Source organism: Dendrobates tinctorius, unplaced genomic scaffold (genome assembly GCF_039654945.1).
Source record: "Dendrobates tinctorius isolate UK_male_01 unplaced genomic scaffold, ASM3965494v1 ptg000035l, whole genome shotgun sequence".
NCBI classification, from domain to species: domain Eukaryota; kingdom Metazoa; phylum Chordata; class Amphibia; order Anura; family Dendrobatidae; genus Dendrobates; species Dendrobates tinctorius.
This window is the reverse complement of record NW_027361703.1, coordinates 68,198,908-68,214,329: the sequence shown is the minus strand read 5'-3', so window position 1 is coordinate 68,214,329 and position 15,422 is coordinate 68,198,908. Positions and strand designations below refer to the sequence as shown.

The window sequence follows — 15,422 nt, the reverse complement described above, 5'->3', positions numbered from 1 at the left end:
GCAGTCCCTGGGTGGGAAGCAATGGACGAATAATGTGCTAGCAGGTCCCTAAATTTGGGGCACTGCCGCCTGCAGAACCAGTCTACCCAGGCTCGCATCCGCTGAGGACTGGGTATGAACACTGTAGTGTTTCGTAAACGTGTGTAGGCTAGTCCAAGTGGCCGCCTTACACACTTGTGCCGAAGCCTGATGCCGAATGGCCCAGGAGGCCCCTACTGCCCGAGTAGAGTGTGCTGTGATACCGGCTGGAAGAGGGGAACTGTTAAGTCGGTAGGCCTCATGTATGGTGGACTTGATCCACCTGGCAAGGGTAGCCTTGGAAGCCGGCAGTCCCTCGCGACTACCTTCCGGAAGAATGAAGAGGGAATCAGACTTCCAGAAAGGAGCAGTCCTGGACACGTAAATCCGCAATGCTCTGACGAGGTCAAGCGTATGCAGAGCCTTCTCCACTCTATGAACCGGAACCGGGCAAAGGGATGGCAGTGAAATCTCATTGAGATGAAAGTTGGACACAACCTTCGGAAGGAAGGATGGTACCGTGCGGAGAACCACCTTGTCCTGGTGAAAGGCTAGGAAAGGCCGTCTGCAGGAAAGTGCTGACAATTCCGACACTCTGCGTAACGAGGTGATCGCCACTAGAAAAACCACTTTCTGAGACAGAATGGAGAGTGGAACTCCTCTAAGAGGTTCGAAGGGTGGAGCTTACAATGCTGTCAGGACCAGATTGAGGTCCCATGTATCCAGCGGACGTTTGTAGGGAGGAACCAATCGGGAAACTCCCTGGATGAAAGTCCTTACTTGCGGTTTAATAGCAATGCGCTTTTGAAAAAGGACTGAAAGCGCCGACACCTGACTCTTAAGCGAGCCTAAGGATAGCTTGGCGTCTAGGCCCGATTGAAGAAAACCTAGTACCTTCGGGAGGGAATAAGGGAGTGGGACTTGTCCATGAGATTCGCACCAAGAAAAGAAAGCTCTCCAGGTACGATAATAGATCTTGGCGGAGGCAGGCTTCCTTGCCCTGATCATAGTTGCAATGACTGCCGTTGAAAAACCTGCCTGGGTTAGAATCCAGGTTTCAAGGGCCATGCCGTCAAATTGAGAGACCCTGAATTCTGATGGAAGAACGGACCTTGAGACAGAAGGTCGTGACGGTCGGGTAGACGCCAGGGGACGTCTGCTGTAAGTTGAACGATGTCGGCGTACCATGTACGTCTGGGCCAGTCTGGCGCGATGAGGATGGTTGGAACTCCCTCTTGATTGATCTTCCTCACGACCCTGGAGATTAGGGGGAGGGGTGGAAAAATGTACAGAAGTCGGAACTGGGACCAGTCCTGGACCAGGGCATCCACTCCGAGCGACCGCGGGTCGTGTGTCCTGGCCATGAAATTGGGGACCTTGGTATTGAGAGGGATGCCATTAGGTCCACCTCCGGGGTTCCCCAGCGTTGACAGATCTGGTAAAAAATCTCGGGATGGAGACCACTCCCCCGAGTCCATTCCTTGCCTGCTGAGGAAGTCGGCTTCCCAGTTTTCTACACCCGGAATGTGGACCGCAGAAAGTACCGACCTCGTGTCTTCCGCCCAGCGGAGGATATGCGCCACTTCTCTCATCGCCTGGGCGCTGCGGGTCCCGCCTTGGTGGTTCACGTATGCCACAGCCGTGGCATTGTCCGACTGTATCCGTATGTGCGAGGCTGCAAGCAAGTGATGAAAGGCTCTCAGTGCCAAGAGGATTGCCCTGATTTCCAGAATATTGATGGGCAATGTCACTTCCCTCGGTGACCACTTGCCTTGTGCCCTGTGATGTAGGTGCACCACCCCCCAGCCTGTCAGGCTTGCATCGGTAGTCAGGATCTTCCATTGTCCTGAGAGAAAGGGCTTCCCTCGTGTAAGCGAGGTTGGTTTGAGCCACCAATGCAGGGACCTCCTGGTTGACGACGTCAACCTGAACTCCCTGTCGAGGGAGAAGGGATTCCTGTCCCAAGAGCTGAGTATGGCTAGTTGAAGGACCCTGAGGTGAAACTGGGCAAATGGCACTGCCTCTATTGCTGCTGCCATCCGGCTGAGGACTCTCATGGCAAACCGGAGAGATCGAGGAGGACTGCGAACCAGTGTACGAACTCCCAGACGGATGGCCAGTATCTTGTCCTTGGGAAGGAGCACCAGGCCCCTGGAGGTGTCGAATAACATTCCCAGGAATGTTAGAGTCTGACTTGGGATAGTCGACGATTTCTGTAGGTTGACTAGCCATCCCAGGCGACTCAGTGTGTCTATTGTGATTGAGACACTGACCTCGCAGTCTTTGAAAGTGGGAGACTTGATGAGGAGGTCGTCCAGGTACGGGATGACTAGAATGCCTCTTGAGTGCAGAACGTCCATGGTGGCCGCCATGACTTTGGTGAACGTTCTTGGAGCCGTGGCGAGTCCGAACGGAAAGGCGACAAACTGGTAGTGGTTTTGGTTGACCGCGAACCTGAGAAACCTTTGGTGGGCGGGGGCAATTGGTATGTGCAGATACGCATCCTGTATGTCTATGGAGGCAAGGTATTCTCCCTGCTCCATGGATGCAATGATGGACCGGAGGGACTCCATGCGGAAATGACGGACCCGTGCGTAATTGTTGAGCTGTTTTAGGTCCAGTATGGGACGGACGCTGCCTCCTTTCTTGGGGACTACGAACAGATTTGAGTAGAACCCTCGGAATCTCTCATTCGCGGGAACCGGCACCACAACTCCTGCTTGAAGGAGAGAAGAGACCGCTTGGTGGAAAGCACGAGCCTTGTCTGACGGTGTTGGAGGAATAGAAAGGAAGAACCGGTTCGGTGGAGCGGAAGTGAACTCTATCTTGTATCCGGAAGACACTATTTCCCTGACCCACCTGTCTTCTGTAATAGGCAGCCAGACTTGCTGAAAGAGTAAAAGTCGGCCGCCTACTGGTGGGGTGTCTTCCGGAGTTCGTGAGTCATGATGAAGCGAAGTTCTGAGGTTTTCCTCCCTTGGGTTTCGCTTGGCCTGCTTTCGACTGCCAAGACCTGTCCGGTCGCTGCTGCGTCCATGGGTTGTCCCTGCGTGGAGAGCGGTTACGGTTTTGCGCTGGGCGCGAGACGGACCAGCCCGAGGAATTCCGAAAGGATCGGAATCGCGTCTGGTTTCTCCGTTTAAACGTGCGTTTCGGTTTTAGTTGAGGGAGAGAGGTACTCTTACCCCCAGTGGCATTGGCTATCATTGTGTCCAACTTTTCGCCGAAAAGTCTTCCAGTAAGATACGGAAGTCGCGTGAGGGACTTCTTTGAGGCCGCATCTGCTTTCCATTCTCGCAGCCAGAGGATGCGTCGGATCGTGATGGCGTTTGATGCTATTCCCGCTACACCTCTTGCGGAATCCAGGGCTGCATGAAGCATGCAGTCTGCTACCACTGCTATCTGGACCGCTTGGTCCGAGAGCTCGGGATTTGAAGCTTGAAGACCCTCCTGTAGTTTTTTGGCCCAAGCCAGGATGGCCTTGGCCGCCCAAACTGAAGCAAACGCAGGGCCCAGAGAGGCGCCTGCCGCTTCGAAAATAGAACGAGCCATGCGTTCTACTTGCCGGTCTGCTGCGTCCCTGAGGGTTGAGCTATCAGAGAGTAAGGTCTGCGCTGCTAGCCTAGAAACCAGGGGGGTCCACTTCAGGTGGATCTGTCCATTGTTTGGTGTCTGTCTGTGGGAAGGGGTACTTCGCTTCCAAATATTTGCGATTAGCAAATTTTTTGTCAGGCTGCGCAAACTGTTTGGTAAGTATTTTCTCAAACTCATGGTGATTAGGGAAGACCTTAGGTGGTTTCTGAACACTTTCGAAGCAAATCCTATGTTCTGGGACTTCCGGGGCTGACTCTGGAATTTTTAGCACCCGATGAATGGCAGAGATTATGTCCTCAACTAGCACTGTATTGCTAGGGGGAGAAGGTACCACGGACCTCTCCGTTTCGTTATCTGAGTCGGAGTCACAGATGCCCTCCGAATCCTGTGCCTCTCTAAGGTGATCCCTGGAGGGTGACCTGGGGCAGGGGTCTTCTGTGGTGGGGGATCTCTGTGGTAAATTGCACTGTCTGTCTGTGACAGGGGATTGCCTAGGAGACCTGGAATGACGCTGGGGGGGGGACGACCTTGTGCTATAGGCCGACTCAGGTGATCAAGACCTGTGGGTCCGCTTACGTCTGTGAGAGTCGGAAGCAGCATGTTCCTGAGACAAGCTGTCTGTTTGCTGTGTAACGTCCATAGCCGGGGCCCGACTCTGCAGAGCTTGCAGCAATGTGGCAGTTAGGTTGTCTATAGACTGTGTCATAGACTGTGACATCTGAGTTGCCCATTCCGGCGTGGCCTGTGACACTGAAGCGTCAGTAGGGACTCCCTGGGGTTCTGACCCAGAGTTCTGGATGCAGTCCCGGCAGTGCGGATACGTGCTACCACTAGGGAGCGTGGCTTTGCAGGCTGTGCAGAATGCATAGAAACATTCCTGCCTGGTTCTTCCTTGAGCCCGGCATAGTGCACAGAGGCTGGCTATCAGGGACCGTACAGGGGTGGCTACGCAGAGGGAACCCACAGAGAGCCTTCTAGGAAGTATGGATTCACAGCTGAGTAATTAAAACCCAGCTGTGAGCTTACCCCACCGGTGTGCCCCTAGGTCCAGCGCCGACAGATCCTAGTTCTGTGCCCCCCGGAGACCGCTGTGATGCTCCTCTCCTGGATCTCATCTAAAAAAAAATGGCCACCGGGACTCTGAGAGGGAGGAGGGGGCGGAGCTGAAGAGGGCGCGCTGGGCTGTGTAAAAACGCGCCCTTTCTGCCTCAATCCGCCCCTTCTATGACACTCCAGCGTGTCATTTTAGTCATCCGGGGGGCAGGGAAAAGGCGGCGGCTTCGGCTAGGCCGAATCCGCGGTCTAAATTAGAGGCCTGATGCCCAGGAGGGCTCCAGAGCGGCGCGGTAGTCCGGGGGGGGTCGGATTTGTACCAGACCCCCCCCATAATGGTCGACTGGATAGCGGTGGGGGTAGCAGGGGCAGCGGTTCTTGTATGGGGGGCCCCTGGTGCGCTATGGAGCCGCTGCTGCTGCAGAGACAGGGACGCAGGAAAGCCCTGTCTCTGCTGTGCCATGCCAGTCCGCACCCTCCCCCGGTCCCAACAGGATCCCTCAGCTGGTCTGGGGTCCCTGGAAGCTGCGGAATGATGCCTATTCTCCGACCCTACCTGAGGCGTCTCAACCTAATGCCCCCTTCAGGGGATTAGGGAGGGTGCGTCTGTCACCGTCAGGGGGTCTTCATCCTCGCCTCAACCTCAACCCAGACCCCAAAGGGGTTGGGGAAGGAGGGGGGGGACTCAACTTCGGACCAGTACCCGCAGGACTGGGGAAGGAGCGACATGGGGAATAGCCATCTCAACTTCAACCGGGCACCCCTAAAAAGGGGGCCAAGGAAGGAGCCATGTCGGGAGTCTCGCTGGAGACCCACTTTTCTTCATCTGTTCCTGACGAAAAAAAAAAATGGAAAAAAAGGTGTGCCTCCTTGCGACACTAAGCAAAAACTGGAGAAGGCTGACGCCATCCAGGGGTGTATACTAGAGGAGGAGCCAAAGTTAATCTTTTTCAGATTATGCATAGTGTCGCCTCCTAGTGGACAGCAGCATAACACCCATGGTTCTGTGTCCCCCAATGAGGCGACAGAGTAAGATGACTATATATACACACACACACTGGCTCAATAGAATATAACTCCAAGTAAATCAAACTTATGTGAAATCAAACTGTCCACTTAGGAAGCAACACTGACTGACAATTTCACATGCTGTTGTGCAACTGGAATAGACAACAAATGGAAATTGTTGGCAATTATGAAGACACCCTCAATAAAGCAGTGGTTCTGCTGGTGGGGACCATAGGCCACATCTCCGTACTAATGCTTTCTGGCTGTTTTGGTCACTTTTGAATGTTGGTTGTGCTTTCACACTCGTGGTAGCATGAGACAGACTCTACAACCAACAGTTAGCGAAGCTGCTGCTGGGTTGTTGTCCTCCTACGGCCCCCTCCACTTCTCCTGGTGTACTGGTCTGTCTCCTGGTAGCACCTCCAGCCTCTGGACACTACGCACACAGACACAGCAAACCTTCTTGCCACAGCTCGCATTGATGTGCCATCCTGGATGAGCTGCATTACCTGAGCCACTTGTGTGGGTTGTAGAGTCCGTCTCATGCTACGAGTGTGAAAGCACAACCAACATTCAAAAGAGACCAAAACATCAGCCAGAAAGCATTGGTACTGAGATGGGGGTCTGTGGTCCCCACCTGCAGAACCACTCCTTTATTGAGGGTGTCTTGATAATTGCCAATAATTTCCATCTGTTGTTTATTCCATTTGCAGAACAGCATGTGAAATTGATTGTCAATCAGTGTAGCTTCCTAAGTGGACAATTTGATTTCACAGAAGCTTCATTTACTTGGAGTTATATTCTGTGGTTTAAGTGTTCCATTTATTTTTTTGAGCAGTGTATATTAATACACACGCACACATAGTTGAAACCAGAAGTTTACATACACTATATAAAAACACACATATGCATGTTTTTCTCAATATCTGACACTAGCTGAAGAGCTCGGTGTTGGCCGGGCATAGTAACTTACTGCTGTCCCGCTCTCTCCATCCGCAGCCCAGCTCTCCACTCACCGTACTGCATTCTCCCTCAGCAGCCCCGCTCTCCATCCACTGCCCCGCTCCTTCCCTCCGCAGCCCATCTCCACTGGCTGACCCGCTCTCTCCCTCCGAAGCCCGTCTCCTCTCGCCGTTGCAATCTCTCCCTCCACAGCCCTGCTCTCCACTCACCATCCCGCTCTCTCCCTCAGCAGCCCCGCTCTCCATGTCCCGCTCTCCACCTGTGCCCCACACTTTTCCTCTGCAACCCCGATCTCCAGCCACCAGTGGGCGGGGCTATGTGGAGTGGGCATGGCTAGATGCACACACATATTCACCTTTATGTGAAATAAGAATAAACCTTTCCCGTTTTAGGTCAATTAGGATTGCCATAATTATTATTTGCCAAATGCCAGAATAATGAGCGAGAGAGAATGTTTTAAGGCATCACCATAATTTATATATTTATATATGTATTTATATATACTTTTTTGCCTAAAATACAAAGGAAATGTGTCATCTTTAACTTTAGGCCTTTTAGAGATCATTTAATCTTCAACTTGCTTAACTGTTCACAATAACAGTAATTTTGACCAAGGGTGCCCTAACTCTAACATTCCACCGTATAACGATAGAACAATTGGGCCTCTTTGCTATAACGCCCCCACTCCGCCCTCAAAAGACTGCAGTGGCAAAAATGAGGCAAAGCTACTGATAGACACATATAGCAAAGACTGATTCAGTCTACTAACACACCACAACATTCAAATTTATATATTAACATAGCCAAAAAAAACATCAATTTATTAAAACAAAAATTACAAAACAAATGTTTTTTTTCTTACAAACATATAAATTATTTTATTTACAAAGCCATGTTACAAAAAATAAAGAAAAAAAAAACCAAAGAGAAATAAAAATAAATGTAAGACAATAACAATACATCCCTCACTGGAAAATATCTCCAGGCCAGGCACATCACCATGGCAGTATCAATCAGATACATTTGTTCAAAAAAATTTAAACTATTTTTTCACTTTCCAAACTTTATGCCATAGAATTTACTATTTACAACTACTTGAAACATATTGAGCGGGGGTTTTACAGTTTTGTTTCACTGAAAAAAAAATACCCCAGCGTTTCTAATTTTAGTTATTTTAATTACAACTCCAGTCCAGCTTAACAGTCCATAAAAAAAGTATTTTTTTCTTCCACTATTTTTTTTTTATACAAAACATCAGTGTGAAATCCTCTGCATAATTACCCATTATCGAGGAAACTTCAAGTACTTTGAAATTAAAATATCTCAATAGATATGCTCAAGAATATTCCTTACTTTACATATAGCCCTGATGTTTCATCAAAATCACTGCACTTTGTTTTTCAGCCATACCAACTAACCAGGAGGTTATTTTCAATGTTTTAGTATTGCATGACCAATAAACCATTACTTTTTCTATCTTTTACAAAACAAAAATCATAAATATTAGAGAATATTTTTTTTTTCAAACTATATCATCATTGCTAAGTGGGACTGGTGCTTTACAATAATAAAAAAAAAAGTTTATAAGGCCTTTGGGGGACAGACCCTATAACATCTATTACTATCAATCCCTCCTTAGTGGAAATTAACCCTGTCAGTACTGGAGAGAATTTTAACATCTCCCCACCAATGAGAAGGTTAAGGCATCTGTGTTTCTGGTGTAATATCTAAGCTAAACTGTGGCTCCCATTGTATTCATGGGACCCTGAGAAACTGCCAGCCTCCCCTTAAAGCAAGCGTGAGATAAGTGATCTTTTGATCAGATTCTTGTCACCTACTCACTGCACTCAAGTATTAAATGGATGGAATGAATTACACTGAATACTACATAAAAGTGAAAAAAAAAAAATTGAGAAAAGTGTTTACAAAGTATTTCTATAAAAATCCACTAAACAGAATGATTTGGACATGCTTTCTTTAAATGTCTTCTTTGAAAAGCTTTGTAGTCTGCTATAGCAGGAAAGCACGATACTTGTTACAAATTATTTGTTTTCTACACAACAGATTTAACAACCCAAGACACAACAGCTCTTCAAACCCCACATTTACGTGAGCTTTGTTCAAGTGTCATGGGTGGGACAGCATACCAAAAAATAAGGTGTAGAATTAAAAAAAAGGAAAAAAAAGTTTCCTCTGTTTTTAAAGATCCAGCTATAGTAGAATATGCTGTATAAACTATTTCTACAAAGGTCAATCAATACTATGTACAGTTACTATTAATTAAAAAAAGAAGGCAAACAAGTTCTCCATGTCACGTTTTATGGCTAAAAGGCCTTTGCACGGCAGACGTGTGGCAGACTCTGAGCTCCTATTGCTGGGAATGGATTGCCAATTTTATTACATCATAAACACATTCACCATCAGAACAATTTTGCTCTTAAAAACAGAAGGGTTAACGGTCAGGAAATGGACGTCAATAATACTGTAGTTAGTGAAATTTTCAAAAAAAAAAAGGTAGAGAATTCTTCCTCCTATGTGAATAGAAGCGTAAAAATAATCAATGCTAGATATACATACATTTATTGTGATATTTATAGAGCCGTCAGCATGATCATCACTTGGTACCAAGAATTGCAAATAGCATCCCGCAACAATTTACTGCCAAAATGGTCTGCAACTTGGTTGGAGGTACAGTAGCACAGCTGAAACCCCCATTCTCTCCTATGGTTGGAAGAATAATGTTATGTATTGTAAAAAAAAAAAAAAAAATATCACATTTCATCACCCTGGATATATCTCATTATCTAGATTAAAGTGCAAAAATAAATATTTACATAACACTATGGAGATGGCAGAAGCCTATTTGGAGGGTAACAATGGAGATGTAAACAGTAGTAGAGTGTGGTCTTCTGACCATGAAGATCAGCAGCTAGAAGAACCACATTGTAATGTCTCTGTGATAAAGACATTACCTAAACAAAATGTTTTAGCTAATGGAGGACTGAAGAGAACAGTGAAACTTTTCATGTTCATACTTTTTTACTCCCATTGAATAATCAGTCTGTGCCGTTGTCTACCGTGCGCGTAGAACTGTCTGGCATGAAACAGATGACACTTAGGAGGAGCAGCGCAATTTAAAGAGAGCAGTTTTAACCACTCAGCATTGGACAGAGTGTTTTCAGGTATGCTGATTGGTTGAGATCAGCTAGCACATAGGAGCTCTTTAAAATAGTTCTGTTTAAAAGCCCTTAATGAAATAGCCAGCACAAATTACAGTTCCCCAAATTCTGTTTTCTGGAGCTGTATAGTGGGAGCCTTTCACATCTACCACTTTCAACATCAACTGAGATGTTTTAGATGCAATTGTGTAATGGCATTACTAAATAGGGCTCTGCACAGTTTGTTTTTAGATTCCATCATAGACATATAGTGGGGGTATATATCAATGTACCCCTCAGAGGGAACCTCCCAGATATGCCACAGTATAGGACTAGAGTGGCAAAGGTCACCAGCTGACTTCCATACTGAGAAAAAAAAGTATACTGAGCTAAATATTTTTTTTTTTTCATTATATTCCTTTGTTAAACTTTCTAAACAGACTACGCTTTTCTTTACATCATCATCATAATAATAATAAAAAAAAAGTATGCCCGGCAGCCCATATTACAGACTTCTGGCATAAGTTGTAGGCTTGTTGGCTTATGGGTAAGTGTGGCAAGTAATACACCAAACGTAAAGCAAAAATAAAATATCAAGAGACCAAAAGGTTATGTAACTATCTCATAACATTAATATGTGTATTTTACAGTTCCTTTTGTTGTTGCTTGATATCAAAAAAATTTTTTTTATACTTCCCTGTGCAAATATACTTGCAGAAAGTGCACAATTGTCTTGGAGTTGAAGGTAATGCATAAAGAAAACAGTCTGAGACATCAGTTCTCCACCATGAGCATTTTGGCTTGTAATAACTGATATATTTATCGAGTTGCAGGCCATTATGACAGTAAAAAGTTAAAGTGGACTCGTCATTGTTTAAAAGGTTTTAAAAAAGCAAAAAAAAACAAAAAACTTTGAGAACATTGTTATCAATGTCCCAAAAGCAGTGTCTTTTCCACCACTACTACTCGATAGATGCGCTGACAGCTGACGTGTAGCAGGAGGAGTAAACACTTTGCTTTTCTGCATAGGTAATATCTTGGTGACAAGTCCTCTTTACAGGATCCTCATCTTCAAGAGCCCGGCTAGCAATTCATCCAGTCCTCTTTTGCAGTATTTGTTATGCTTGTAAACAATTAGTCTATTACTTGTCCTTTTCACTAGCCTCTTGGAGGAAAGTGCCTGATAGTGCACTTACCCCAGTAAGAGCCCTCAGCTCATAATCTGCTGACTGCAATACAGAATAATAGAAAGTATGGCTACATACTTGCTGCATTCGATGGTAGAGGGATAGAAAATTTGAGGGTAGCAAGGTGGTTCAATGAGAAAAATCACAGAGTCCCATTTCTGGAAGCCTAAACCAACATCTTAGAAATAGATCAGTTGGGCCATGCAAGTGTGCAGCCATATCCACTATCATTCCACAAGGCACAGTGTTCTTTTTTTCCTAATAATATCAAGCTAAAGACTTTAAAGACATTCTGTAAAAGGGCGGTTTATTGTCCTTTGATTTGATGTTAGAAAAAAAATGAAATGTACAAAGATGGCACAATACCTTCCCAGGCCAAATATGCCATGGGCTTGCACGGCATACAAAGCCAGATTACATGTATTGCTTCAACATCTGCAGTACGTTCATTTTGGCCAAATGTTACTTTGAGGCATAGGTGCTATACGAAGATGTCTAGTATTAATTACTGTTCTCCTGCTTGACCCTTCTGGAATGGGAGGACGTCACTATCAGCTGAGACACTAGATCCCAGTTCAGAGATCACTACATATAAATATATTCCACGTTTTAGGAAGAAGTAGGTCACTGAAAGGAAGGAATGTAAAGCAGCAAAGGAAGAGGCAAGATTTTTCAGTTCAAATCCTCAGTTTCTGAGCACAAGAGAGGGAAAAATAAATAAATAAGTAAATGACCATTTGCAAGATCATTACAATCTTAAACAAAAAGACTGTGCAAAAATAACAAAGATATGAACACATTACTTTCATCATTAGAAATATACAACATAATCCATATAAAAAAAATATAAACATTGCTTTGACATTCCTAATTTTCATTATGCAATCTCAAGTCCTTTATCTCAGCAAAACATAAATTATTATAAAATTAACACTAGAATAACAAAAAAAATCCTTAGTATCCTTAATGGTTTTTTTTCCTCTGAACAATCTTAGCATGGATTCATAATTGCTTTTACACATTTCAGGAGCAGTATGAAGCAGAATAGGGAAAACAAGCAAACATCCTTTTCGGTAGTCGATTTAAAATAAGTCAACGTATTAAGTGCACTTTTAACACTGTAGAGACAAAGTGTTTGGTATGACTGAAGTTTGGAAAACTGATAAATATCCTTTAGATACAGGGAGAATACATTATTTTCTATACAGCAGGACTATGCATGTGATAAAACAGATCTCAGCCCACAGAGAAATGGTTGACATTCCATAGTTAATTTATGCCAATGCAGCCTATTATTACATGTGATTATTTTTGTGCAACCCGTGTACTCAATTTAATTTTTTTTTTTAAATTTGAATTGTAGTTGGAAACTCATGCAATTATAAGCCCTGGTCCTGCAGCCCAATAAAGGATAAAATAAAACATATAACACTTCAGAATCCACATTGGCAATCTAGGTGGGATAAATATAGATGTATAGATCAAGCTCTGTACCACCAGGATACACAGTATAAAACATGATCAGGGGGATTTTTCTAATAAATTAACATTTGTAACTGCTTTGTTATATTAAGTCTGTAATATTTTTGTAATAATAAATAGTTTATCTTTCTCCTATCATCCTTCACGTGACCACTGGAAGATCTATAAAATGCTAGCTCTGTAGAGGTGAGAAGATGTATTGCATGTTATAGTAAAGTCATACTATATTGGCTTTATAGAGTCCTTACACAGAGCAAGGGCAGAAGCGGGGGTTACCTGAACATTGAATGGGCTACATATCAGAAAAATACAATCGTATCCAAAAGGATTGCACAGACCCATCTTTGATGAATTTGTTATAATGCACAAACACAAGATGACTACATGGAAAGTATCACCCATATGGTGTGTCGGGAGGCATTGTTTAATCTCCCACTGCTGACTTGTTTTCTTGGGGTGCCCTTATTTCCAATAAGTATAATCAGCACATCATATAACCTGTAATATTTAAATTTAAATACACTCCAAGAATACAGAACTTATATAGACTTCGTTGCTGTATTAACTGGCTTATTAAGGAACTGCACTGTCACCAAGCTTTACATAAATCAATAGTACACCTGTGATAAGAAACTTTGTTGTGCATCTTCCCAAAGAAATCTGCTTCCTTCTCCACTTATCAGACACTTCTTCTTCCCCTGAACTCGCCATCGAATGTACACAGCACAAGTCCATATTGTTCAGAGAAGGCTGACTGCACGTGTCTGAGTTCAGAGCTCTATAACAAGTGGTTTACCTCCCATCTGAGCTTAATTCAGATCAAGAAAGCTCAGCTCTGCTGTATAATGTCCTTCATGTTGCTGCAGTTTGTCTGTGTAAGCTAAAAAGTGACTGAAGAGCAGCCATTCCCCTTTCTGTGCTATGGAAGAAATCACTGCAGCTCGTCTCAGACCCCCAGCAAACTGTCGATTGTAAATTACAGACAGAGTCTACAGCGGGGAACACTGGGGAGAAAGTAGGATATGTGTCACATAATGACAAAAATTATTTTATTCCTCATGTACACACAGGACACCTTATTCTGATAGGTTACTTGAAAGCAGTGTAATCCTTTAAACCACTCCTTTTCTTACTAAAGGCTGGAGGACCAAAGCCTACATTTGAAAATTCAATATATTGATTTATTCAATATACTGTCACCATTTCACTGTCCACTGTTTATTTCACATGGAAATCACCGTCCTAGCGAGATAACAGAATTTGTGTTACAAGTGTGGGATCAGTTTCCACCACAGATGTGATGGGAGATATTCCGCAAGTGAATGTTCATCGAATTCTGACTTTTTGCTTTAACAATGATATTTTCTGCCACCCTCTTACCACCTTAAATATATTAAAATTATACCTTTATATATTTTGTTAATCATTGTTCTTTCCTTTGACTATCAACAGCCACTTTATTCAAGAAATTGATAAGATGAGGAATTGAGGAAGACTTCATAAAATTAAGAACACTGGTTGAATAATCCTCTTTTAGATCAAAGTACAAAGAAGGAAATATTTGGTCAGTACTCTTCACATCTCATGGTACTCAGTGATGTGTATGTATTCCAACAGTAGTGTACATATAACCACGGCACTCAAGAATTTCAATGAAGGAAATAATTGTTATTGACGAGTCAGCCTATGGAATTAAATGTATATACACATCAAGAAGTGTGGCCAACATTTACTTCATCCAATTTCTGGCGTGCCGTTGTAATCTGTACTGTACACACTATACTATGAGGAACATTCTGGAACAGTACATCTCCCATCACAAATAAAGCTACTATACATTACAGTTTTATGTATTAGAGTAATACAAGTACAATCCACATGTTTTTCTTCACTGTTGTCGTTTAGATTAATTTAGGATTATGTGACAGATTTCATATTGTCTCTGCTGCAGGACTCTTAATAAAACTGATAAAATTAAAAAAAAATCATTTTAGTGGTAAAAAGAAGCGGAAAAATAAATAAGAAGTACAGACATTGCTGATGTGACCTTTTTACTGTCAGAAGTTGGGGAAGAGGAAGAAAGGGTTTCAAGGTAGATTTTGCTTTTCTCCTAAAACACCCCTTGAGCTCGAGAAGGATTTCTACAGGAAAAGTAATACACCAACTAAGTGGCAAAGCAAAAACACCCAGTTTGGTTCTGTAAACTTTAGACTAACACGTCTCCGTCATTTAGTTATGAAAGGCGATATCGTCCCTGCCCACTTCAAGTAAAAAGCTTGATGGGCTGCCGAGATCTCATAGCAGTCGTCCAATTATCTCCCAGTGTCATGGAAGCGTTCTTATCCTTCCCGCACGATTCGAAGTCTTCTTAAAAACAAAGAGATACACATTATTACAATCATGCTGCATCACAATCATTTGGTTTCTTCTACTACTAGACTAAATGGGCTGTCGTTTGTACGTACCCCTAATGAGGAGTTCAGAATTATTTAATGACCCTAATCTGATAGCCAGCGGCGGAGACAGCTACAGGAGACCAAACATGTCCATGCAATAAATCAACAGCCCAATGATTTCAATAAGATTTGCGGAATACTTTATTACCATTGTGGTCACCATGCAGTATAATTGGGCACTAGCTGCAGTTTCCCCACAGATTAGAGGGACTCTGTCAGCACAAAATGACTGTTCAACCTACAGTTAGGTCCATATATATTTGGACAGAGACAACATTTTTCTAATTTTGGTTCTAGACATTATCACAATGAATTTTAAACAAAACAATTCAGATGCAGTTGAAGTTCAGACTTTCAGCTTTCATTTGAGGGTATCCACATTAAAATTGGATGAAGGGTTTAGGAGTTTCAGCTCCTTAACATGTGCCACCCTGTTTTTAAAGGGACCAAAGGTAATTGGACAGATTAGATAATTGTAAATAAAATGTTCATTTCTAGTACTT

At 43.7% G+C, this 15,422-nt stretch overlaps 1 protein-coding gene across 9 annotated transcripts in view; it reads right to left on the bottom strand.

Moving 5' to 3' along the window:
- Window positions 1–7,422: 7,422 nt before the first annotated feature.
- The window catches only part of ATXN7L1 (ataxin 7 like 1), a 180,944-nt gene continuing 172,944 nt past the window's right edge, over window positions 7,423–15,422 (bottom strand). For 8 of the 9 annotated variants that reach the window (XM_073573597.1, XM_073573598.1, XM_073573594.1 and 5 more), the window contains one exon: window positions 7,423–14,830. In XM_073573597.1, coding sequence (XP_073429698.1) covers window positions 14,789–14,830 — 42 coding nt within the window. In that variant the 3' untranslated portion in view covers window positions 7,423–14,788. The remainder of the gene's footprint in view (window positions 14,831–15,422) is intronic. The other variant, XM_073573595.1, reaches the window with a different exon arrangement.